Source organism: Dermacentor variabilis, unplaced genomic scaffold (assembly GCF_050947875.1).
Source record: "Dermacentor variabilis isolate Ectoservices unplaced genomic scaffold, ASM5094787v1 scaffold_12, whole genome shotgun sequence".
In the NCBI taxonomy this organism is placed as follows: domain Eukaryota; kingdom Metazoa; phylum Arthropoda; class Arachnida; order Ixodida; family Ixodidae; genus Dermacentor; species Dermacentor variabilis.
This window is the reverse complement of record NW_027460280.1, coordinates 23,287,669-23,313,350: the sequence shown is the minus strand read 5'-3', so window position 1 is coordinate 23,313,350 and position 25,682 is coordinate 23,287,669. Positions and strand designations below refer to the sequence as shown.

The following is a 25,682-nucleotide window of genomic DNA, read 5'->3' as shown; positions in this document are numbered from 1 at the left end:
AAATTCTGTGGGTCGGCGTAACATTTCCCCAATAGAATACAATTTATGGTGTATGCTACAGACCACCCGATAGCTCCTACAATTTCCTTTCCGAATTGCACGATAACATTACGTCTATTCGATCCAAATATAACAAAGCTGATATTTTTCTTCTTGGTGACTAACTTTCCAGACATTGACTGACAAAACTTGCGAGGCCAATCACGTGCATCTTGTGAGTTCATTCAACTAACACTTGATTTTTCACTTGTGCAATTAATAAACCAGCCTACTCGTATCAATAATATTTTAGATCTTGTTCTATCATCCGCGCCCGAGAGGGTTAACGCTATCACTTTTACGGATGGGTTCAGTGACCACCGGTTGTTACAATTCACAGTTCATACACCTTCACGCTCACGTCACCTGAAAACTAAACAAGTATTTGATTACAAAAGAGCAAACGTCAGCGCTATAAACAATGGTATGGAAACCTTCACGTCCTCATTCTTAGCAACTTTTTCCGAGCGGACAGAGAACGAGAATTGGTGCCTGTACAAAGAAAAGTTAATGGAATTAGCGCATGCGCATATACCAAAGGTTTCATTTCGCGCTAACTCATCAAAACCATGGTTCACTAAAGCTCTTCTTACTCTAAAGAATAAAAAGAAGAGTCTTTACAGGACGGCCAAACGTGTTGACACACCTGCGTCTTGGAGCAAACATAAGTCTTGTGATACAGCCTACTGTAATGCCCTGCGTCAAGCCAAGCAAAAGTATTTCTCTTGCGATCTGCAATCACTGCTTCAAAACAAACCCAAAAAATTTTGGAAAACGATCTCTCCCGTTAAAGATTCTGACATTTCACAACTACTTGATAGCTATGGCTTGCCGATTGCACGAGAGCTTTCAGCATCTATCTTTAACAATTACTTCACGTCCGTATTTACAAAGGAAGACCATTGAAATATACCAACACCCATCGAACTCGATTGTACATACATGGCCCCCATCAATATAACAACCACTGGTGTTGCTGAGCTGATCAACAACCTCAAGATGTCAACTTCTTCCGGCATGGACGGTATAAACTCAAAAATCTTAAAATATACTGTAGTTTCCTCTAGCACAGTCCTTTCCTGCTTGTTTCAACAGTCCCTCTCAACAGGGGAAGTTCCGTATGACTGGAAGGTTGGTAAAGTTATACCTTTCTTTAAATCTGGTGATAAAAGCGCTGTTAACAATTACCGCCCAATATCACTAACAAGCGTTCCCGGTAAGTTACTAGAACACATAATCTTTTCAAACGTAGCAAATCACTTGGAAACTAACAAGTTCTTCTTTAAACATCAGCATGGTTTTAGAAAAGGACTATCATGTGAAACGCAACTATTCGAATTGACTGCGGATATTTTCCTAAACATGGATAAGGGCATACAAACAGATTCCATTTTCATAGACTTCGCTAAGGCTTTCGATCGCGTTGCTCATTGCCGTCTCATAGCTAAACTCTCATGCTTAAACATCGATTCCATAACAGTATCTTGGATAAGAAATTTCTTGTCATTCCATAAGCAATTCACCGTCGTCGATAACTTTATTTCCAGTATCAGCGATGTAACATCTGGTGTCCCACAAGGAAGCGTACTCGGACCATTACTTTTTCTGATCTATATTAACGACCTTCCATCCGAAATAACGTCATTCACTCGCTTGTTCGCAGACGATTGTGTGATCTATCGTGAAATCTGCTCACCTTCCGATCACATCGCTCTCCAACAAGATCTTGACCGTAGTACTAACTGGTGCTCTTCTTGGCAAATGACTCTAAACACTGATAAATGCAAACTAATAACATTCACCCGCAAAAAGACATTTTCCACTTTCGATTACTCACTTGATAAGAACCCCGTCACACGCACCAACTCATACAAGTACCTCGGCATTCTCCTTACACCTAACCTGCCATGGTCTGCGCACACCGAAAAAATAACTGCTAAAGCTTCACGTACGCTCGGCTATCTTAAACGCAACCTTCGTGATGCTCCTGTCCTCACCAGACAAATCGCTTATCAGACTTTTGTAAGGCCACAACTGGAATTCGCAGCCCCTATCTGGTCACCTCGCCAAGCTTACTTAATCGAATCTCTCGAATCGGTCCAAAACCGCGCCGCCCGCTTCATTGTCAGAGATTATCACCGTGACTCTAGCGTGACTAGCATTAAGTCATCTTTATCTCTCTCATCTTTTGAATCACGAAGAATCATAGGATTGCTTTGTCCATTTCACAAGATAATCCATAGCACGCGCCCGTCCACTCTGCCGCTCACTCGTCCATCTCGTACATCTCGGCGTTTGTATAATCATCTCAGTTTCCAGCGTATCTTTGGCCGAACAAATGCTTTCAATTCTTCCGCGTTACCATGTGCCATTCAACATTGGAATAACCTACCAAACGACATAGTTGAAATTCTTGACCTAGTATCCTTCAAAGCACGCTTATGCATATTATTTCCATAATTCGTCACAACTAAACCATACTGCGCACCTAAGTAAATACTTGTAGCTAAGTTGTATGGTTCTTCTTTTTGTTTTGTTTGAATGTTTGTTTTGAATTGCTTTAACACTATTACAGACTTGTTCTTTCACCTTCACCTGCTACCATTTGTATAATTTCTTGGTACTCCTTTTTGTTACTTCACACAGTCGTTTGTTTCATTTATCCCGTTATTTATATTGTTAGATATTTGTTCTTTCATGTTTACTCGCTAACAATGTATAATTTCTTTTTACTCCTTTTTTTTGCTAATTCCCTGTATCCTCCCCTCACGCAATACTCCTTCGGGAGCCTGTGAGGTAAATGAATAAATAAATAAATGAATAAATAAATAAAAATTTCTCTATTTTGAATGCCAATGCCAAAGGCCTCGAGTTACTCTCTCGTGCATTAATACTTAAATTAGTATAAATAAAATCAATTTTAAAATATTTTAATAAACAAAAAGTAGTGCTCAACATAGCGTATACAAGATGCCTTTGAAAATTATTGTGCACAGGGTTACGGTGAGCATTTGGCTAGACCACATTTTGCAATTTTCTACAGTCACTAGTAAAATCGTGAGGTTTAACGCCCCAAAGCAAATCAGGCAAAGAGGGGCACCATTGCGGAGGGCTCCGGATGATTTTCGACCATCTGGGGTTCTTTAATGTGCACCAATATTGCATAGTGCACGGGCTTCTTGCATTTAACATTCACCGGTATCGAACTCACGGCTTTCGAGACAGCAGCCGCGAGCCGTAACCACCGAGACACAGCGGCGGATTTTATTTGCACTAGTATTGCTGCAATAAAACGTAAAAGTAATTTTGCGCGAAATGCACAACACACCAGCCAGTCTCGAAAAACTGCTTCGGCAGATAATTCGAATCTATTGAAGTAGCAAGATTCGATTCATCTCATGAGAAGCAGAATCAAAGCACGCCTTTCGTCATTGCACAAAACGGACGCTTGTAACACTGCTCAGAATACCGCTCCTAAGTTCGTAGCACGCTAAGCCCACATAAGTTATCAAATACCTCCGGGCAAGAGCCGAAACACCATTCGCGCAATAATGATTCGAATGCGAGTGCCCGTGCAAAACACTGCGGGCTAGCAGACGATTTTCACTCTCCTAGCTCAACCTGCGACTGCAGCGCTGCAGTGGCGGGGACGGCGACAGGCCGCCTGCTTCCTACAGGTGCTGCAAACAGTTCTGAAACTAAAGATGTATCTGTAAATGTTGGACAGCGGTGACACCAGCCCGACACGCCAGCATGCGCGCGCCTCCAGACGTGGAAATCAGCCACTTGCCGCTCCTGTCCAGGGAAGAGCTGCTGGATCAGCAACATATACTCTGGGGCTGCTCGATTATTGCCAAGCACCGGAGAAGAGCGATAGCCACTCTCCCTTCGACTCTAAGGTCTCAAGATTTGGACACCTGGTGCCTTCCCACTGGTTCCCCCAAGAGCCATTCCCCAAGAACCTCATAGTCCACTAATTACTTTGATTTCTACAAGACTCAAAGATGGTCAATAATATCTGAACTGACCTCCTCCTTTGTCCCCCCCCCCCCCTTTATGGATCCACTTCCTGGGGGTGGAAACTTTTTATGGTTATCTTAATAAACATTCTTATTAACGAAAACAACAACTTATCACTGAAAGCATTACTGTGAGATGCTTGCTTGAATGGCTCTTGTAGGTGTGCAATTACTTTGTTTACAGAGGGGCTCTCGCAAACAGGTGACACAGCCGCACTTGCCTCCCTCGGCGAGACATGCGAGAACTGATAAAATGTTGCCTAGAAATCAAATAATTCATTACTACAAGTTTCTCACTAGCCTTTTTTCTGGCAGGTGCACACCACTGAGTTTTCTTGGGGGTGCTCCCATGGTATGACTCGCTCTTGCTGTGGTTGCACGCCTCTGCATGGTGTTGTATTCTACAACAATCAACTTCATTTTCCATTTTTCTGGCCCTTCGACATCGGTTCAGATGCGACTCAAAGACTGCCATACTGCTGTCTTTGCTGGGATCAGCCTCTCAATGCGCCACACGACAAGAATGGAAAATGAAATATAATGGCATAAAATAGATACCCCAGCTGAGTGAAACCTATTATAAATTGTCGGAACCTTATTACATTCCTAAAAAGATATGCTAGTTCATCATGTATTGAACAATACACCATATATGATACTGAATACTAAAAATATTTCTTCCTTTAATGTCACCTTAAAGATTATTTGTTTCTTCTGAAAATAAATCACTGAAAAATTGTAATGTGAGAGTACGAAACTGTGAACTGGGGGTGCATTTCCAGAAGCAATAAACGTGACCCTCAAAGTGGTATTGTATGATATTGTTATAAACCTCAGATTTTTACTGCTGTATACAGACCAAAACGTATTGTTCTCCAAGCGATCCGCTGTGATATTCCACATTTCTTGAACAACTCTGCAACCATTACAAACAGGATGTTAACCACATTGTCAGTTCTGTCTTGTGGACACATGCAAGTCTCCGGAGCATCGTAAACATACAACACAACTCTGTTGCTGCTTCCTTTTTCAATGAGCTTTTACAACTGAAGCCTGAAAACAGCACATCATAGTCATCCTATGTGAATACTTTGTAAAGCACCTATCTGGTGATAACAATGGCACTAACACTGGTGTTGATGGTAGAAAAGCTTTTAGGACTTCATGCAAGCACAGTCGTCATATGTCCTATGTCCATGAGGTCTTGCACAGATTAAAAAAGGTCGCAGGTAAAATAGGCATACACATTTTGTTCAGCGCAAGGGACAAGCTCTTATCACTACGCCGTAAAGTCAACAAGGAAGGCCCCAGAAAAGTAGTATATGAGAAAAAATACAGAACACCTTTCGTTGACTGCGCCCATGCAGTTGTTTATAAGATTCTGCTAAAGTGAAAAAGCTGCTACATTAGCCAAACAGGCCGATAGTTTGAACAGAGTGTCTACCGAGTTGACATTTCCAAATTCCCCAGAATTTTCCAGGTTTTCCTTGAGTGACACAGCACTTTGTTTTATATCAAGACAGGCTATCACCATGTCACCTGATGCTAGTAAGCATGTTAAAAAGAAAATTTAATCCAGTTTTAATAGTAAGGAATAGTGTTTATCTTATTCAAAAAGAAAAGAAGGAAGAGGTTAGTGAAATGCACAGCAAATAAAATACCTTCGAAAGAAATGGTTAAACCCATTGCGTTTCGAATTGAACATTCTCAAATACAAATAAAAAGGAGATGCATACAGAAGCAAATATTTTCGAAATACGAGCTATTTCTATGAATTGATAGCAAGCTCATTTGTGTGAGGCCCAAACTTTATCACAAGTGAGATTCTCTCTTTGAAGTAAGTCAACCTCAACTGTCCTGACATACTCTCAGACCGTGCACAATGCCTCAGCGTTTCACGGCTTTAAAGAGTTCATTCTGGTTTAAATGAGGGACACCTGCATCTCGAAATCAGCCACTTTTTTTTTTTTTTTTTTGAGCTTAAGCTTCTTTGAACAAGCGGCGGCATGCTTTCTTTCCCGTTTATTCCTCAATGCATAGGTCCTTTCTGTTCTTATCCTCCTTCCGCCACTCATTCGCCCCACGGACCATTTGAAGCATCTTCTTGGCCAGTTGCACAGTCCACGTCCAATTTTTCTAACTCCATAGGGGCCGCGAAAATCTCTGAAAGATCGGCCAGTTGGGAAAAATAAATGCATGTCATTTACTGCCCTTAAGGGCTCAAACCATCACAAGCACATTCGAAAACGCTCTGAAGGCCTGTCGGTACATGAATTAGGCATATCAGTGCTCGTATTGTGACAGGAAATACCGGGTGCACGCGTGTATAATTAAGGAATACATACTGTGTCTTGTGGCAATAGCCCCTCTTCCCACAGTTGTTATGCTTCACCGCAATACTTTGGCTTATGCTTCACCGTGGAACATTAATAAGGCGAAGATGACTTTCAGGAATCGGCATTATGCAATGCCTTGCGCTTTCCGAGCTTTCAAGCAATTTGTGATTATTACAAAGGAGGAGTAGGCGCCATTGCTAACCGCAGTGAATTGTTTTATTGAAAAACATGGCGCCAAACAGCAAGAAGCTTGGCAGCGAACGTCGAAGCAGCTAGCCCTAGTGTTGCCGCAGTGGTGACTACAGCTGCCAGCGGATCTGCGTGCGAGAGCAGTTCGAGGTGGCGAGGTAATGAAAATGGTGGTGGTTGTGGCTTTGATTATTGCCATTTTGGACCTGCAGTCACAGCAAAAAGTCCAGTAAGTCTGACAGTGAAGGGTTCTTGCGGCCGAAATTTTAGACGTTCTTATACACTGACTCTATAGGGTAGGTGATAGTGCCACGAAGCTGTCCGTATTATCAGGTGTTCAGAAAGTCGGTCGTTGACTGTACACTGGCAACTCCTCCAGCCAACGACACGGCATCAAAGTAGATTCTTTTACGATTCCTCTCTGCTAGTAGAGCCAGCGTTACTGCGACTTTCGTTTCCTTTCAATAAAATTACAGCTAATTTTCCCTGATAGATGCACAAAGTCCCCGAGTTTTCCCAGAGTATTTCCAGACTATTCAAAATCCCTGAGAATTCCCAGTTTTCCCATTTGGTAGACACCCTGTTTCAAATACCGGCTGAGAGAGCATGCGTACTCACTGAAAGGGTCTTTACCTAGTCATTCAACCCAGCACTACAAAGAATGCAGCAGCCAACCTATATTTGAAAAATACCGTATTTACCCGCGTATAACCCGCCCCTGCGTATAACCCGCACCCCTAACTTTGAACTCGGCGGAAAAAAAAAAAAAAACTCGCGTATAACCCGCACGTTTACCTGAAAAAAAAAATGAGCGCTAGAAAGATGCAACTCACACTCAGTGATCATTTCGTTTTCAGAACATTTATTCAAACGACCGCCACCACGTCACTGGTTATCCGATTCTTAATCGTCGCCGCTCTCACTACTGCCATCCGAGGCTTCATCGCCACTCTCAAAGACGTAGTCGTCCTCGGAACCATCCAGACTATTACTGATCGCACATTTTTTAAAGCTTTTGCGCACCAAATCGGCCGGTATCGCTTTCCACGCATCCACGATCCACTGGCACAGCAATGGAATATCAGGCCTTCGCACGCGTCCCGTCGGTGTGAGGGCGTAAATGCCGTCGGCCATCAACTGGGCATACAGCCGCTTCACGTGTGCCTTGAACGGCTTGTTCAGGCACACGTCGAGTGGCTGTAGCATGGACGTCATGCCGCCAGGTATTATGACGAGGTCGGTGCTGGTCTCGGCAAGGCGAGCCTTCACCGCATCAGTGCAGTGGCCTCTGAAGGAATCTAGTACGAGCATCGACCGGCGTGCCAGCAAGGCACCTGGTCTTCGCTCCCAGATTACTCGAAGCCAGTCACCGACTCGGCCACTGTTCATCCACGAATTTTCTTCCGCACGCACAACGATTCCTGGGGGCAGTGGAATGCCAGGTGGCGTCTTGCGTTTGAAAATGACATACGGGCGCAGTTTCGTGCCGTCAGCCAAAGCGCATAGCATGACTGTGCAGCGCAGCTTGGCATTTCCGCCGGTCAGCACGCTGACTGATTTGGAGCCCTTTTTTTCCATGGTCGTGTCCATCGGCATCTCAAAGTACACAGGTGTTTGATCAGCATTTCCCACCTGAGACAGCAAATAGCTGTGCTCCTTCCGAAGTGCGATCACATATCGTTGAAAGTTCAACAACTTTTCCTCGTAGGCTTCAGGAAGCCACTGGCACATGGTTGTTCGCCGCCGCATAGAAAATCCATGTCTTCGCATGAAGCGCTGAAGCCATCCACGGCTTGCACGAAACTCACGTGGAATGTTCAATTCCCGGGCCAACTTCAGGGCTTCCATTTGCGCCATCTCAGTCGAAACAGCGTGGCCACGACTTCTCTGCTCCTCAATGAACTTCGCAAGCTGCGTCTCGAGGTGGGGGTACGCGCCAGTCTTCGGACCCCGAAACGCTCGCCTGTTCCGGTTCGTTGCTTCGAGACTCTCTTTTTTCTTCCTCCAGTCGCGAATGCACGACTCGTCGATGTCATGCTGTCTTGCAGTAGCTCTGTTGCCGATTTCTTCGGCAGCGGCTATAATCTTTAGCTTCTCTTTCGCTGTGAAACACTGCCGTCGAGTCGCACTCATGATGCCAAAACAAAGCAGGCAAACAGTGCAAACTGGGGTAAGTACACTAAACAGCGCCTAACGCGAGGCTCAACAATGCTGGCCTTTCGTTGGCCCTTCATCGGCTTGACAAGCGTCGATGACGATGGGGATGGCGGACTAAGGCCGCCGCACATTGCGGTGAAGCCGACCCCCCCCCCCCTCCCAAGGAAAAAATTCGCAGATAACCCGCACCCCCACTTTTTAAACGCGTTTTTTCACATTTTGGTGCGGGTTATACGCGAATAAATACGGTATGCAATATTAGGTAGATATACAGAGCAAAGAGCACGCGAGATTTGCGAAGCGTTTTGTATCCAATTGCATGGAAACTCCTGCGTCAGCATACCCTCTGTTTCTCTGCAAACGCGACAGCCTGCTATGACAGCACATGTGATGTGATGATTTCGTTCCTATCCTGGCACAGATACCGTGTTTTTGTTGGTCTTCTGCACTGAGCCTGTGTTTTGTACATGTTGCATGCCCCACAATAAACCAGTGGTTCTTAGTTCAGTGCCTTGTCTGTCGTTCTGACTTCCGTCTCGTCCAAGCACAGTTTGTTCCTATCCTACTCCTTCTGATGGTAGTTTGCCACACTAACACCCCGACTGCAGCTTTTGTTTCATATTGATTTAGAACATGTAGCAATTTGTGGACCAATTAACATGGAAAAACAGGACACATGGGAACCTGGTAAATACAGTATAATTATTCATTGTCAGCTGACGTTATTGCTTCAAAATCTGGTAAAGCTAGGCCAAAAATTTGGTTTTTCGCCAGGAGACAACTTGTCTTTAACGCATTCACTGTCTTGCTGCCAAGACAGACGATGTAGCCATAGGGGCCACTAGTGGGGTCACCATTTAGGTTAGGTGCTTGCATGCTGATCATTCAAGTTAGAGAACTATCTGGTGAAGGCCAACTTCAGTTTCGAAATCGTATAAGTATTGGCACCAGCCAAGGCCTTCAGTAGGAATATAATTAACTAGGAGCCGAATTAATGGAAGTTTAACTATGACAGGTGTTCTATGGCCAATGCAACATCCCTCAGTCCTGTCCTTCCACCCTTTTCAATCCCAAAATGCCCTGCTGTAGCATTCTGAAGCTCATGTCCTTACCGGCAATTGGATCCATAGAGTCTCTGTTGCTAGGGGACAGTGCAGAGAGACCTCCAGTGGAAGAGAACTGCATTTGAGAGCGCCGAGCTCGAGCACTGCTCATGCCCCTGCCAGCTGGATGAGGAATCCTACGTACATGCCGGGATCCAGAAGGTTCATCCTGCATTGAAATGTACTCCCGCTGAAAAGGCTCCATACTTCCACAAAAAACACATGGCCTCCACACCAAGGCAATGAGACGGCCTTATAGAAACTAGAAATTGGGAATCATACATGATGGTAATATGAGGGTTTAAAATAAAATTGACCTAAGTTGGCATGTTTAAAAATGTTTACACACAAGCTTGTGAACTTATAATTTCAAAAATATATATGTTCATTGTTTTCGAATAAATACCATCTAGGGGGGGCTATAGTGCAGGATAAGAGCCACTTATTCTTTGGCATTTCTGTAAAAATTATGCCACTTAAAAACAAAGTTTGTTATTTTGCCACCATGTCAGATAACTGATATTGTTATTGTGTCGAAATAAATTTAGAAAGTTAAGAAGTACCTTAAATTGTTTGTGACAAAATTTCTTTAGATGCCACTACAAAATCTCGATATAATGAAGTCGGTAAAATCAGCAACTTACTTCGTTACATCGAAATTTTGTTGCACTGAAATTTGATCTTTTATGCAAATAAGTACAGTCACGGACGGATGTTTCTTGCACAGAAAGGGCCGTAGAATTTTCCGAATTATCGGCAATCGAAAAAAAGCAAATATGAATGAGAAAACAATTCATTTTGATAAATTTGGGAGTTGGCGACGAATGATAGGGTTTCATGCCAACTAGGTTGACGATATCTTCACATCCCCGGTAGGAGTTAAGGGAAGCCAGCCACGCTTTCACATGCACTCCGCCCCCTCAACTGGGCAACTGATAGCGTCCCTCCACACTGGAACGACGCTATCATGAAAAGCGCTGGCAGAGGGGGGAGCGAATGTTTTGTCTGCCTCTCGCTCCAACAGGCCTTCGAAACTCGAGAGTACGCTACCTCCAATACTAACGGGCGGGAAGACAAAGTGCCACGCCCTCTCGGCACGCCCACTCTTGGCACACGAGGCAGATTACCTCTAAAGCTTGCCTCGCGGCATGCGATTTGAGAGGTGAGGTGCGTTTGCAAGCAGCCGTTTGTACTTCAATCATTTGACCATCTGTGACCGCAGAAGTTTCCATTTATTGTCTCAACATTTCTTTGCAGCAGTGGTGAAATTTCGTTATACTGAAATTGCATACACACCGTTATATTGAGGTTCGAAATACATGCTGTTCTATGGACAATAAGTTATGAAGTTAAATACTTCGTTATATCGACAATTTCGATATACTGAAGTTCGGTACATCGAGGTTTAACTGTATTGGCAAAGCAGTTTGTAAACAATAGTTTTCTTAAAGGTGTTGTTTGGCCAAAAAGGGCCAAAATGAGAAAAATCAATTCAAAGATTGCAGAACATGCTTCTCTACATAATGTTGAATAGTTGTACCCTCTTTCTCAATATGACACTACTCAGAAGCAATAGATTCAAGTCATATTATGTTACTTTTTGCTTTAGAGCTATGAGATTTCATTGACAGATGTGTTTGTATAACTTGATGTGCTTTAAATAGTCTCAGAATACTGATTTTTGCATGGGCCAAGGACTTTTTAATGGACATGGTTACGCAGTTACCGAGAGGGCTCATAATAGGTGGGTGCTCGAATATTCTAGACTTCTACCAGCAGTGTATGCATTGAGGGCTGACAAAGCTTTAGATAAAAGTTGCTGCGTTTTTGCACTATGTACAATAAAGAAAATGAATTAATTTGTGTGGAAATTTGTAAATTATTATAGAACTAGGTAGATCACATTCTATGGACTTTATTTACCAGCATTGTACAGATCGTACAACACCTTCAACTTCAGGTGAAGCTATACTGGCACAGGAGTTAACGATTCCAGGTACAGGCCATTAACAACTCTTTTAATCATCTAAGACAGGGGGAGGTACAAAAATTACCGCTTACGTACAAATTAAAGCAGAAAGGGTTAGTACCATCATTTGTTGGAACAAAGGATGCGCAACTTTTTATGCCATAACCGAACACACTTTACCAACAAAGAAGAACAAGTTGTACTGTGCACACAAGGACCATTGCCATCACACTGAGCGTAAGCTCAGTGTAAGCTCATGTAAGCTCAGTGTAAGCTCAGTACGTTAAGGGATAAGAGCTGATTGGGTGAGGGAACAAACGCGAGTTTCTGATATCTTAGTAGAAATCAAGAAAAAGAAATGGGCATGGGCTGGACATGTAATGAGGAGGGAAGATAACCGATGGTCATTAAGGGTTACGGAGTGGATTCCAAGGCAAGGGAAGCGTAGCAGAGGGCGGCAGAAAGTTAGGTGGGCGGATGAGATTAAGAAGTTTGCAGGGACAACATGGCCACAATTAGTACATGACCGGGGTAGTTGGAGAAGTATGGGAGAGGCCTTTGCCCAGCAGTGGGCGTAATCAGGCTTATGATGATGATGATGAGCGTAAGCATTACAAAACATTAATGTCCCCTGCCAATTATTACAGTTTGCATTAAAAAGAAAGTAATGTGTATAATGCTCAGTAATTGACATGTTTGTTTCCTAACTCTTTCAAGGCATTTAGAGCTGGCGATGAGGTATAAGAAACGAAAGTCTATATACTGCTTCAGTAGTTCTGGGCAGCACTATGGAAGCTACAGGCTTCTTCGACCAATCAGGGGGACGAGCAGATCTCAAAGGTGTTCTTTTACACTTTGTCGTCTGCTAGCAGTGAGTGCTGCATCACAGGTGGTGGCATCACCTACTATGACTGCAACTTCGGAGTGAGATCAGCTGTTGTGATAGCAGCGGTGGAAAATTTGTTCCATATTTGCTTTTACACCGAAAAGGCATGTGTCTCCAAGATATTTCGAGATACAGAGGAGAAGAAGGGTTGCAGAGAACTGCTTGTTGGCCTGGTTGGTGCTTGCTAAAAGACGTTTTTTGCCGCAATTGAACCCACACAAAAGGTTGCAGAGATGGAGGAAACGGAGGGTTCAGAAGGAGCACTCGGCCAGCTTGTCACACGGGATGGTGGTGCCATGTTTTGACACTTCTTGTAACATCCACTTGTATGTGGTTCACTTGCTGGCACTCCTAAGTACAGCCGTTTTCTTAATTAGAATTTATGCACATTTACCGCACTCCTCCTTCACTGTTCCAAGCATGCTCAACGCCAACTTATTCATTCCTCTCACATAACAAAGCAGCTTGTAGCTGATACCACAATACAAATTACGGCCACCATTTTTTCCAAAGGACGAAGCACTAGCCAGGAAAGAGTCCTCCACGGGGTTGTGGCTCTGCAGACTACACGTCACTGTCAAATCAATCGATTTTTTGTACTTTTAAATGCAAATTAATGTCTGTACGGCAGCATTGCATAAATTTTCTTGTTTGAATGAAAAAAATTCACAGAACAAGTCAACTCTATTTTCAGTATCCATAGAGCCTCACTTAATAAATATTTTATTAAATAGCAAAACAAAATCGCGCAATAAACCACCCTGCGACCTGCACAGAAGTTCAAAGTAAACAACTGCCAACAAGACCAATTGTCAAGGCCATTTAGATGACCAACGAGTTTCAAACTGTGGCACTACATCTCGCTGCACAAGAATCTGCACTCACAGGTCGTGTAGCCTTGGCTCTGTTGCACGGAACTACTGAAACAGACTACAGTCGCACAAGAACTTCTTGTAGCTTTCCCTTTCTATGGTGCTCATCCAATGTTCTGCTTTATTAGGCTTTCAAGACAGCCCCTGCCTCACACTACCTGAAGTGTGTAGTAATATAAGCTTACCAAGTCTCTGTTACTTCGGTGTTCTAGGCTCAGGTGGGCTGCAAAATCTTCAGTCACATGGTTTGGCTCCCCTCCAGGCAATGCAGCGCAGACAGGACACACCTGCAAAACAGGTACCACGTGGCCACAGCTCTCATGCCACTATTTATATTCAAGGATTACTCTGGCCAGACAATGAGTAGACAGTGCAACCCCACTTGGTCATGATTCAAGACAATGGCTGCTGTTCAAGCAGCTAATATCCAAGGTAAACATTGAAAGAAATTGTCCGTGAGATTGAGCAGCATCACCACCTGGCAGACACTGGCTGAACCACGCATAGTGTGAATCGCATGTCGCGTCATCTGCTAGGCACTACGTGTTTACAAGTGCATGTCCAGCGTGAATATTCTGTAACGGCTGTTTGTTCCACGGTTTTAAGGGGGGATGCGGCCCTCGAAAACCGAAAAATCGCGAAAAAGTCGATTTTTGAGAAACAATATTGTTGGGTTGTATGTCTCATAAACTACCTGTTCTGTAATTATCAGCACCTAATTCAACCGCAAAGTAAAAAAAAAAAAAAAAAAAAGAGAAACGCTACTTTTGAGGCCACTGCAGCCCACAAAACACGCGCAAATGCCGAAATGAAGTCAAATTTCGCGTGCGCGCCATACCCGGCCCATGCAGCCTGCCCGCACTATCTTGGTGTCGTTTTGACCATGAATTCTTTGTCTCTGTTTTGCCGCCTTGCAAAATGGCATCGTCGATGTGGTTGAGGTGCTATTGGTGCTTTCCCGCAATGCGGAGCGCCGACTGGCCGTAGCAGCCCGTTCAAATCCCGCGGGCTAAAGCACACCTGCCATTGGCTGCTGTGCAGGCGGCAGCGGTGGTGGCTGCTCCCTTCAAAGCTGCACCCGCCGTGCTCGTATCGTTGTCGCTCCTTGCTCCATCTGCCTCAACAGATGCCTGCTTGTGAGCTGCTCATCATCTTGCGCTATCTTTTAGATTATTTTCTCAGCTTCATACCTGCCAACCTGGTGAGATAAAAAATCGGGAGACGTTTTATTCGTGCCAAAAAAGGGGGGGGGGGGGGGAGGTTGTTTCGTTCAAACCTTCACGCAGTGTTCGGCGAGTCCTTTTGCAGGGACCTTGCAGTAGGAGATTTTGCTCACTTCAAAAAATTGTTGGAGTAGCTTTGCTCAAAACATGGTCCAGACTGACGGCCCTTCAATAGCAGCAGGTGTTGGAGGGGTGTGTTGTACATCAATGAGCGGAATTCAGTCCTAGTTTTTCATGCCATGCTAAAAATACTCTGACACAGTGCGTAGCTATGCGGTATCACGATTAAATCCAGAATCACCTTAGCAACTTGGTAAAACATGTTTTTATGAGTGTTTTTCATTTTTCCAACCATAGACCACTGCACATCCCACCTTTCTTCATTAAGAATGTCCTCTGGAAGACTGTACCCTTGTAGAGTGGCAAACTGAGCTTGGAGAGCATCTAAAGCGTCTTTAGGAGATTAATTGGAATCTCGGGGCAGCAGCTGAGGGAAACTCTGAATAAAGAAATGAAGACACGAAAGCGATGCCTGTGAAATAAATTTCAAGTTGGCCACCTTCACATTCTTCAGAGTTGCGTTTCAGAGTTGCGTCCACATCCATAACGCTTCGCCTCGTCGCATTTCAGAAACATTTTCCGTAGAAGAGGCCCAACGTGGTCGCTGACACTAAGGGGTAGGTTGTGTTCGGCGAGGAATCCTGTAAACAGGCACTCCACACGTATGACACTGTCGTCGCAGTTGTTCCGGAGAAGGTTCACTATGTTGTCTTTCTGCTAAGTGGTGCGAACATAGATTTGATGCTTCGCCGTAGAAACGTGCAGTTTGAAGTCGCCTTTGCCACCGTGAGGCATGCTGATGTCGCATCAACACAATGTACAAAATGCAAAATGTTCTTTTTTCTTGATGTCATAAAGCACGGAAATTCAGAAGTGTAAGATCGCAAAAACTTCTGGAAATACCTTTTCTTGGGCTTTGGTAGCACCATGGCATCAAGCACATGAGGTTTCTAACTTTACATGGTGCACCGCACACACGGCCTAGCCAACACTAATCATACAACAAACAGCAGTAACAATGCACCGTGTAGGAATGCATGCATGAAATGCAAGAGCTACATTGGCTCTGGCTTTGGTCGGCTTACTAGGCACCGTAGTCGGCTGCTTAGTCGATGATACTGATGGCGCTAGTGCAGCCGCTGTTGGTGATGCTGACGATTACGATGTGGCTGCAGATTCCGCGGTGCTGGTTTCGCAAAAACCATTATTATGCGAACAGAGACAACTTTTCAGGAGTTATAAGACAGTGATCGTACAATCGGATAGTTCAGTCAAAAATCGGGAGTTCCCGGGCGAATCGGGAGGGTTGGCCGATATGCAGCTTTTTTTTTTTTTTCGCTACACTCTAAAAAAACTAAATTTACACACTTCGGAGTGTACATTTGCCACAGAACAATAATTGTCATCTGTCTTGCACGCATTTCCTTTCTTGAAAACGGTGCGCTCATTATTTTTCTGTCGAGAATGCCCTGTCATGCTGATAACGCGCATGCCGTTCGTGACTGGGAAGTACCGGGCTCGCAGTGTTAAAGAAAGAAAATGCGGGCAAGACAGATGACGATTATTGTTGTGTGGCAAATATACACCCAAAAGTGTGCAACTATTTTTAGAGTGTAGTTCTTTGCTGCACGCGATGCCGGCAACGAAGCCCAAGACAGTGCAGATGTTCAGTGCGCGGAAGCGCGATATGCGACTTGTATGAGCGTCGAACTTCCGATCTTCCGCAGCAAGTACCAACTGCGTAGACTCTTTCAGCGGCGGAACTGTGCTATCGGCTGTCGCCAGTCGAAAATTCAACACATTTGGTGTGCCTGGAGCCACAAGAGCTCATTTGAAGCTCCGCAGGAGCTTCCTAATAAAAAAAATACGTGTGTTTAACTTTAAGGCCCATTTTCTTGGAATGGATTTTTTCGCTAGTAGTGGTGCTGGGGAAGGCAATAACTCAAGAACCGCTCTTCAGATTTGTGTGCCGTTCTTTTTTTTTTATTCTGTTCTTGAATGACTTTGCCAGGGGGTAACAAGCTTCTTTTTTTGAAAGCTGGTGCAGTTAACTTATAATAAGCAATTAATTTTTGATGAATGTGGTCATTACTGGCTACATCAAATTCAAAGTTGTGTTAAAATTCTGTGGAGGGGAAATTAAAAGAAAAGAGCTTTGTAGCCCCCTGGGATATCTATCAAGGGATCCAGTGAATTTCAGCTTCCTACGATGTCCTGGCATTTCTCCAGGCTCTTCCTCGAGGCATATACATGAACCACCTAGTTAGACCTCAATAACTCTGGAACTAACGAACACATCTTCATGAAACTTTGCAGTTCCTCATAGCTCAGTGGTGTGAACGAACCGTGAAAATTTCATCCGGATATCTTAAAAAATAAAATTCGGTCTCCAGGGTAGCCTTAGCCTTAGAGAAGTGGGTTTTCTGACCTTCATTAAGACCCCTTGTACCAAATTTAATGAAACTGCACAGTCTTGTTCAGCTTTTTATGTTGATTGCAAACATGCAATTGCTTTTAAAATATGCCAATTAGTTCTAAAGATAACTAAAATTATTTAGCATTATTTCTGGGAACAACGGAGCAAAAACTACTAATCAAAATCTTGCTTTGGGCACGAAGCTGGATACTAGAACCCATAAGCTTCAAATTGGTAGGAATAGTTTTTTTCGTATAGCAATTATTACCAATTATACAGCATATCAAAGCTTTCTGTTCAAAATGGGTTCAAAGTGGTTGTTTAATGACGGACAATAAAAAAATATTAAAACTGAGATGCAAGAATCTGGTCGCACCATTGTGTGCATTATTCATGTAGCTCAGTACTGCAACAAAAGTAGAATTCTAGGTGCCCTGATTACTGCGAAATTGCTCCTGGATAGATGCAAATATTCAAAAATTCATGTTTTGAGAAAATGCAAAAAAAAAAGAAGACAAGCTCATTTTTATTAAACTATAACAAAAAAGTGTTGATGTATCCACATATCTAAATAGTCATAGCCACAAAGGATGTAATCTGTCTGCCTACAGCTACCAAAATGGAATTCTTTTTTTAAGGCTTGTCGCAGATTTTTGGCAGATGCACGCTTGCGGGCTGATGCTGCTGCTCGCTGGTTATCTTTCTCGCCTATTCTCATGCTGGACGGTAGCCCCAGGCTCAAATGAAGCTCCTGGAGTATGGCAGATGAAGCTCTCTCGTTCCCCGAATTAAATTTGATTACTGCCTCAGCCACAGCAGCTTCAACAGCAAAAAGCGAGGCATGCTGTTCCTTAGGTGCCAATGCCCAAATCATGGAATGTAAGCATTCATTATTGTTTTGAGTCATGCTGTACTGGCACCTTTGAAGCAATTTTTCTTCTGAGAGGCGCTCATACACTGGTAGAAGGGCTTGACAAACATGGACAGGCAAATTATATCGATGCTTCGGGATGGGCTCATTTTTTGCTTGCGCAGCATTCTGACGGCACCAAGGGTCTTGACTAAATGCGCAAAAACTGTGGTTTGAAACCTTGTCGTTTGACGTGATGTGGTGGTGTGTTGCCATCACAGCCCTCTGCATAGTCTTCACATCCTCTTTGTTGGATTTTGTAGGCACTGAGTTTGGTGATCAGGTCACCCGTCAATTTTCCTTTGCCACCAAGTGTTTCAGAAGCAGAGCACTTGTGTTTGGCAACGAGAGTGCGCAAGGCAGTCCCCATCCTTTTTTGGACATGAATCATGCAATCTTCCTTCTCGACTGGCACAAAGCCATACACTTTGGCTTGTCTGAAAGAAATAAATCTGAGAGGACTGTGGTGTACCTCAGTTTGTGCAGCTCAAGTGGCCTCTGGAACAGTATATAGCGCTGCTTCAACTTCCATCTCCCCTGCTTTTTTTTATAATTTTTTGGCACATATGGCTTGCCTTACAATCTTGGTAGTCCGGGTCACCAGGTTTTGGGCCGCGCACACACTCAGCACAGAAGTTGCTCAGGAAAATGTAGTCGAGCAGACCAGTTCGATGACTGTGCCGAAACCGATGTGTGACGAATGGCTGCGCGTCATCCACGAGCCATCGTAGGATACCGCTATATTCCCGGAGTTCATAAGTTTCAAGTCAATATACAATGACTTCATTGATAGCGCATATGTGTCCATCAGCTTTTGAGCAGCAGACGACACCGGCGCCAGCTTCTGCTTGATATAGCCTTTCCACGTTTTTTATGCGGGCACGGTACGACATATTCATTGCAGCAAAAACGTCGTTCATCGCTGTTTATCGATTTCCAGTGGTAACCATCACACGAGCAGCGAGGACGTTCACTACGAAGGGGTTGACCGTTTTGCTGTTTTTCAAGCGTAGCGAGCTTCACTAGGAAACAACATTGCCGAAGTTTTCACAAATGGTGAGAAGCTTGATGGCAGGGCCTTATTCTCGCTCCTCTGAGTCAAAAGTCACGAAGCCACCACAGAGACTGCACTTTAGATGTGAGACCAAAGCGCTTATCGCTTCCACACTGATAACCTAAAAGCGTGACTTCGTCTCCGCCGGCCCGTCCGCACCGCTGTTGATGCTTGTACACCTGTCCAATTTCCGCTTTGCTGCCAAAGTTCCCGCCAGTTGTTGGAGGTTTTCCCCTGCTTGCTTCTGCCGTTGGAGCAATTCCGCTGGCTGCACCATCTTAGTGTCGTGCCGAACGCTGCTCCTGCAATAACTATAGGCCGGCGACGTCCTTGGGCCTAGCTCGCTCTCGCCAGGTCCTTTGCATCCCGTGTCGCAGCCGTCGGTTGAAACTGCCGACGGGTTGTCGTCGCTCTGTTTTTTGGCAGGGTCGGAGCACTTTTTGAAGTTGTAGCACTCTCGCTTTCTTTTCTTGCCAAACTTGTTTCGAGAGGTAAACTTCCGACATTCTGACATCACTACACGCTACGCTAGCGGCTTTCAAAATGGCGTCGCAGTTCGCTTTTCAAGCGTGTCCGTGCGCTGCAGCAGACTACACCAGCCACCTAAGCCAATCGCATAACCTTATTTAGTCACGTGCGCTGAACGGGTGAATGGGGTCGCATGCTGGGACTTTTTTTCGGTGCGGTATTTCTAAATAGCGATTAGGGGGATGAACGAAAATGTGGCGGGAAATTGAATAAGTAGTTCTTTCCAACACGAACAAGATGGCAGCGACAGCATACGTTGTTCAGCAGCGGCGTGGTATGAAAAAAGCCCCTTTTTATGCTTCTTTCTGTCAAAATATAGCTTGCGGCAGTTACATAAATTGATATTGCGGCTAAATATTGATCCACAATGCAGGAAACTTGGTCAGAACATGCTGCAATGTTTGTATATTATGAAAATACCACTTTCAAGAAACCTATATTTTCTAGATTTTTTTTGTCTCTAAGGCCAGTGTCCCCCCTTAACACAGTAGTAAATACCTGTACGCATTCTTTTTTACAATTTAGAGTAGCATTTGGCTATGCACTGTAGTCTACGCTGATCTACTGTATATCAGTGACTGCACGTGCAGAGTGTACAATATGTTTTCATAACGCCCTCCATTAGCTACATTCACTTCAATTTTGTTCCCGATTTGTTTCAGGCTCATCACAAAAAGCATTTTGCATCATTCTAAATAAATGAGGTGGTCCTAGCAAGACGGGAGTGCGAAACCTTAGTGACTTTTTGTCGCATTGTGTTGATTCTGCAATCTTTGTGATAGTAACACTAAACTTAAGTGGCAGGGAGATCAGTCAGCAGTTTAAAAAAAACTCTTATGCACTCCTACCATATATAGTAGAACTATATATGGTAGCTTCAAAAGACCTCTGCTTGGAACATGCTCACACCCTTTATTTGAGCATGCTTTCCATAAAACACATTCCCGCAGGATGCTTTCATTGTAGGCAGGTTTTTTTTCCCCTGAAGTGGCCACTTGGTTGCTGATAAAAACAGCAGCTTTGTCTCCTTTTTCCGCTCTTTGTAATACCTGAACAAAGGACTGAATTTTGTTGTTGCTTTCATAAACTAAGAGGCGGTTTTTCATTTCGTCTCATTCGGACTGCAATTTTTTCAACTCTTCTCCTTGACGGGCAACTTTTTTTTTTCAATCTCTTGACTGCTTTCTTTGACTGTTCTAGGACGTCCACAATATCTAATGTAGTTTGGCAGGCCTGGTCAACAGAAAAACTACGTTCAGAGCATGATTCTAAGGCAATCTCTGGAACTAGAGCTTCCACCTCGTCGCTGAGAAACTGCAAGGCACTTTCGATGTTGGGGCTTTCTCCTGAGCTGCCGCAATTATCCCTTGCCTCAACTACTGTGTGATCAGTAAAGTTTATTCGATGACGTTTTTTGGCCTGCATATTCTCTTTTTGCAGGTACTGCGGATATTTGCAAAACACGGTCGGTATCGCATTCGGAAGCAGGAGCCTAAGTTTCGTGTTCTTTTTATAGTCATTTTCTGTAAAGTGCCGGGAACATACCAGAGATCTATCGCTCGGTTCCCACTTGCTTCCTTTTCCCGACACTCCTTGGCGAGAGGTATTTTTAGCCACGCTTCTTGACGCTCCAAGTGGCAGGGGAACTTGTGATATTTCATAGTTGGGTCCTTTTTGGCATTTGTGTCGCAGAGGGGCACACAACAGTTGCGCGGCATCACGCCACATGAACGAGGCTGGCTACGGCACACACGCACACCGAAGAGTCTTAACAAAGCACAGCAAGCACAGGCAAACTTGCTCACACACACGCATGCGAAAAAGCACGAGATTAATGCATATCGCACGAGGCAAACACGTTCTGACGCGAACCAACTTGCTCACACACACATACGCGATAAAGCAGAAGATTAGTGCATAGAGCACGAGGCAAACACGTTCTGACGCGAGAACCAACGCCCGCTTAGCCCCGGGGCAAAGTCGCGAAAGCATTCCCGAGCAGTGGCACCCTCACCAAGAAAAGTGGTCGCAACTGCAAACTCGGCCGAGACGCGCCCGCCTATTGTCCAGCGCGACGTAGCTGGCCGCACCTTGCTTTGCATCGAGCGGCCGTGGCTGAACTTTGTGATGATTTCGTGCTGCTAGCGAAATTTCGCCTGTAAAGCACACTTAGCCATTAAACATCTAAACTTTGTGGGAAAGCCAGCCTCTCAGTAGCAAGGGGCACGGGTTTGCAGGCAGCAAAGGTTCGTTTTAAAGGGACACTAAAGGTTACTATTAAGTGAACGTGGACTGTTGAAATACCATCCCAGAAACCTCGAAACGCTTGTTTCGTGCCAAGGAGAGACTTATTTTAAGAGGAAATGCGTTCTGAAGCGTCCGCGTACGTCTAGCGCAGTTCAAATCGCCCGCCCTCCGATCGAGGAGTACTGACATCATGGTCTCATAGTGACGTTGCGTCATCGGTGAGTAGAACGGCGTCCGCAGACAGCGCTACTGCTTTTCTGCGCAAAACGCAAGCGCGCGGCCAGAAACAGAGCCAAGACAGAGCCGACAGCAGAGCGAAAGCGGGAGTATGGTGGCTAGCGGAAGGAGAAACGCGCGACCATAAGCTGGTACTTTATTCTATGACGCAAACTTCGACGCTCGTCACAATCGACCCTGACAACGACAGATTGGCTCGCGATGCTGGGCTTCAGCGATTTGAGCACTGACGAGCTGCTGCTGAGGGCTCGCGCTGCCGGCGGCCTCGACACCGGCTCTCCGGAGCGGGAAAGCAACGAAGGCTTCCCACGACATCACAAGGACGTGGCAATCGCACTGTTTGTTCGAAATGAAAGTTTTGCGAGCCAGCAGAACCCGCACAGCACGACGCGATAACGAAACTACTGAAACTCAAAAGCGTGCGCGGCGCAGAGTCGAGCGCGCAGAGTCGAGCGAAAACGAAACCTTTCGACCTCCCATACTATTGAAGGGTAACGTCAAAATGTTTTTTCTCATAATCGAATAGACGTAAACAAGTAGCATTTTCTTCCGTCTTATAATCGAATGAAATGATATTTTTAATACGACTAGTTGAGTATTAGTAACACAAATTATGAGGAGTGCTTTCGTCATCGGGCTAGTACCGGAATGTCGCTGGAGGGTCTCAAATCGTGTCATGCATTTACCTCAATTTCTCGGTTACTAAAGCTCTGTTCGCGATTAGATTGATGCCTTAGACGTTCTAGAACATTGCTCTACCACTTTAACTTGACTTTCTGGTAACCTTTAGTGTCCCTTTAAGTGCCACCCCCAATTTTGAGCTTATTGCTTGACAGCAAAATGCTATGAGTGACGACTGGCACAGGGTCAAATGCCTCCGTGTTTACAGGCATTTAATGCGGTATAATAAAGCACAGGCTGGTGAGGACAGCTAGTGGGAATTACTAAATTTTCTCACATGAGCTAAATACACGATGTTGTAGTATAACGGCTTACTTGTCTAGTTTCTTAGCATTGACAATGCATTTGCAATGTTCCAGCATAACAAATTAACTGACTTGCAAATAAATGCACGTGCATATCATTCTATATTCGACTTGACATTTGAAGATAAGTGTTCATATTTGATTTGTATTCAAAAATTTTGATATTCGCACACCCCTAATTCTTTCTAAAAGCTAACCATAGCAACCTGAGATTTGGCAATCTTCCAAAGTTTAATTATGGTGGCAAAACCAATGTCAAAGGTAGCTATAGGAATCACGTTCCTAGAGTTGTCAAGGTCAATCCGAGTAATTTGGACAGCGTGTCAGCAGCGCTTAGCATTTCTTTTGTGACACTTTGCCCCAGGAGTGAGCACAATAGGCCATCCAGTGCAGATGCAAGGAAATGAACCATTGGTTTCTCTGACTGGAAATCAGCGAGAAAAGGTTCTAGTTCTTCCGCAATGGAGAGCTTAAAAGCCAGTTGAACTGACAGCATCTGGTCAGCCACAGCCTTCTCGCATAAATACAGCACACTGGTCTTTTTTCTTTCTCTCTCTCTGAGCACTCAACATATGTGACCAAGTTTGGGAGGAAGCACCCTTGCAATAACCTTGGTATTCTCTAGCCACCTCACTGAGCAGAAATTCAGTGGAAAGAGAGTGCTTCCCGTGTGGCTGATGTAATCGGCTCGACATGCAGACACATTCCTGATTAGGTTGTACCGTATAGACTCGTGTAAGGACCACACCCCAACTTGGCAGCCGACAATTTGGAGAAAAAATATATCCAATAAAGAAGCAATAGTGTTTGGTGCCCCTATGCCAAGCAGGCGTATCTGTGAATTTTTGTGCACAGCATGCTTCCGCGTGCCGCTACTAGACAGCGAGAGCTGCACATTGACCTTGATGCAATGGATTCGGGGTGCGCACAAGTTGCTGGCTGTGCCAGCACCATATTGACCTAGAGGTTCAGTCGCGTGTAAGGGCTGGACCTTGTCAAAATTGTGAAAATGAAGTGCAGCCCTTACCCAAGTCTATACCGTATATGCTGCTAAGGAACACCACAACGTCCCATTGCATCACATTGTGTCCCGTTTTAAATGCGCTGCTCACAACTTGCAATCCACAGCTCCCTGTGTTGTTAGGATCGGCCTGCAGGAGTACTGCTCGGCAAAGTTATTTCAGCCCACTGCACGTGCTTCAATTGACCCGCGAAGGTGGCGCCCTTCAGAGAACTGCCGAGGACGACAGCGGTAACCGACCATGAACTTCCTTCGGAGAACTGGAAGACTACGGCAGCGTTAATCCACCATGCGTCTCGTTTGGAGAATCAGCGACGACAGCAGGGCTGGCCACGTTTGGCGTCCCGTGTATTGTTGGTTGATTTGCCAGGTCTTCATGGTCTCTCTGCAGCAAGAAGAGCTTCCCTAACAAAGGGTGCTTTGCGGTACGTGGGCCCCAGGATTCGTCACAGTCTGCTGACACTCGTGGCGACTACAGGAGAAAGCCAGTTCTGGAATTTAGAGGCGCCAGCTGGGGTACGGCTGGGGTACCTGGCTACGAGGACGTGCTCAACTCGGGTTCCGGGAAACCAGTGCGTACGTGTGTGTGTGTGTAAGCCCTCCCGCTCAAAGGCGGCTTGGCTTCGATGACTGGTCGAACGGTTCTCTCACCTAGGGATCTAGGGAGCACGGAGTGTTTATAAGCTGCTGTTTGTCGGCTGCTAGGTGTGCTCAAGAAGGTGCTCGTCAGTGTGCTCGTCATCGTACTCGTGAGCTGTGTGCTTGCGCTCGAGAAGCAATGTGTTTGGAGCCTTGTGCTCGCATGTTGTATGCTTCGTCTTGCGGGCTCCATTTGGGAGTCACGCTAGACTGTCGAATGTATCTTGTTCTATTGTAAATATCTGTTAATAAATCCTGCTCGCCTAGTCCTGTCCCCCCAAGTTCCTCCATACAACCTACAAACCCTTACAAGTGGTGGCAGCGGCGAGATCGACGTCTACAACCCTGACAGTGTCCAGAATATTTGACTCTCATCATATGCAGCAAGCTCCTCCTTCAGGAACCTCAACAACTTCAAATTAATGTTCGGACTGCCCATTGATATTCGTAGTATTTTTGCCTGCTCAATGTTCTAAATGGTTTTCTAAATGCAGTTGCTGAATCTTCTGCACGAGTATGGCATTAAAGATGACGTCAGGTAACGGGTTTTCACACTGGCATCAGCTGAGTCCCAATACCTGACTAATACATCTATCTTCTCCTGTTTGTGCAATTTTGTGCAGGGACATGTCAAAAACCACGACCACTTCTGAAACACCATCAAGCTTCAACAGCAGCCTGTTTCAGAAGTACGGGGCAATACCGTGACAAATTGTATAGCAGACTTTATCCTTCCCAAGTTTAATTTTTTTCACGATGTCATACGTGGGAAACATCAGGGGAAGAAGTGC

General features: G+C 44.8%; 1 protein-coding gene across 2 annotated transcripts in view; it reads right to left on the bottom strand.

Moving 5' to 3' along the window:
- Positions 1-25,682, bottom strand: part of LOC142566073 (E3 ubiquitin-protein ligase KCMF1-like) — a 115,532-nt gene that overhangs the window by 32,697 nt on the left and 57,153 nt on the right. For both annotated transcript variants that reach the window (XM_075676809.1, XM_075676810.1), the window contains 2 exons: positions 13,756-13,857; positions 9,853-10,012 (listed from right to left, as the gene is read on the bottom strand). In XM_075676809.1, coding sequence (XP_075532924.1) covers positions 9,853-10,012; positions 13,756-13,857 — 262 coding nt within the window. The remainder of the gene's footprint in view (positions 1-9,852; positions 10,013-13,755; positions 13,858-25,682) is intronic.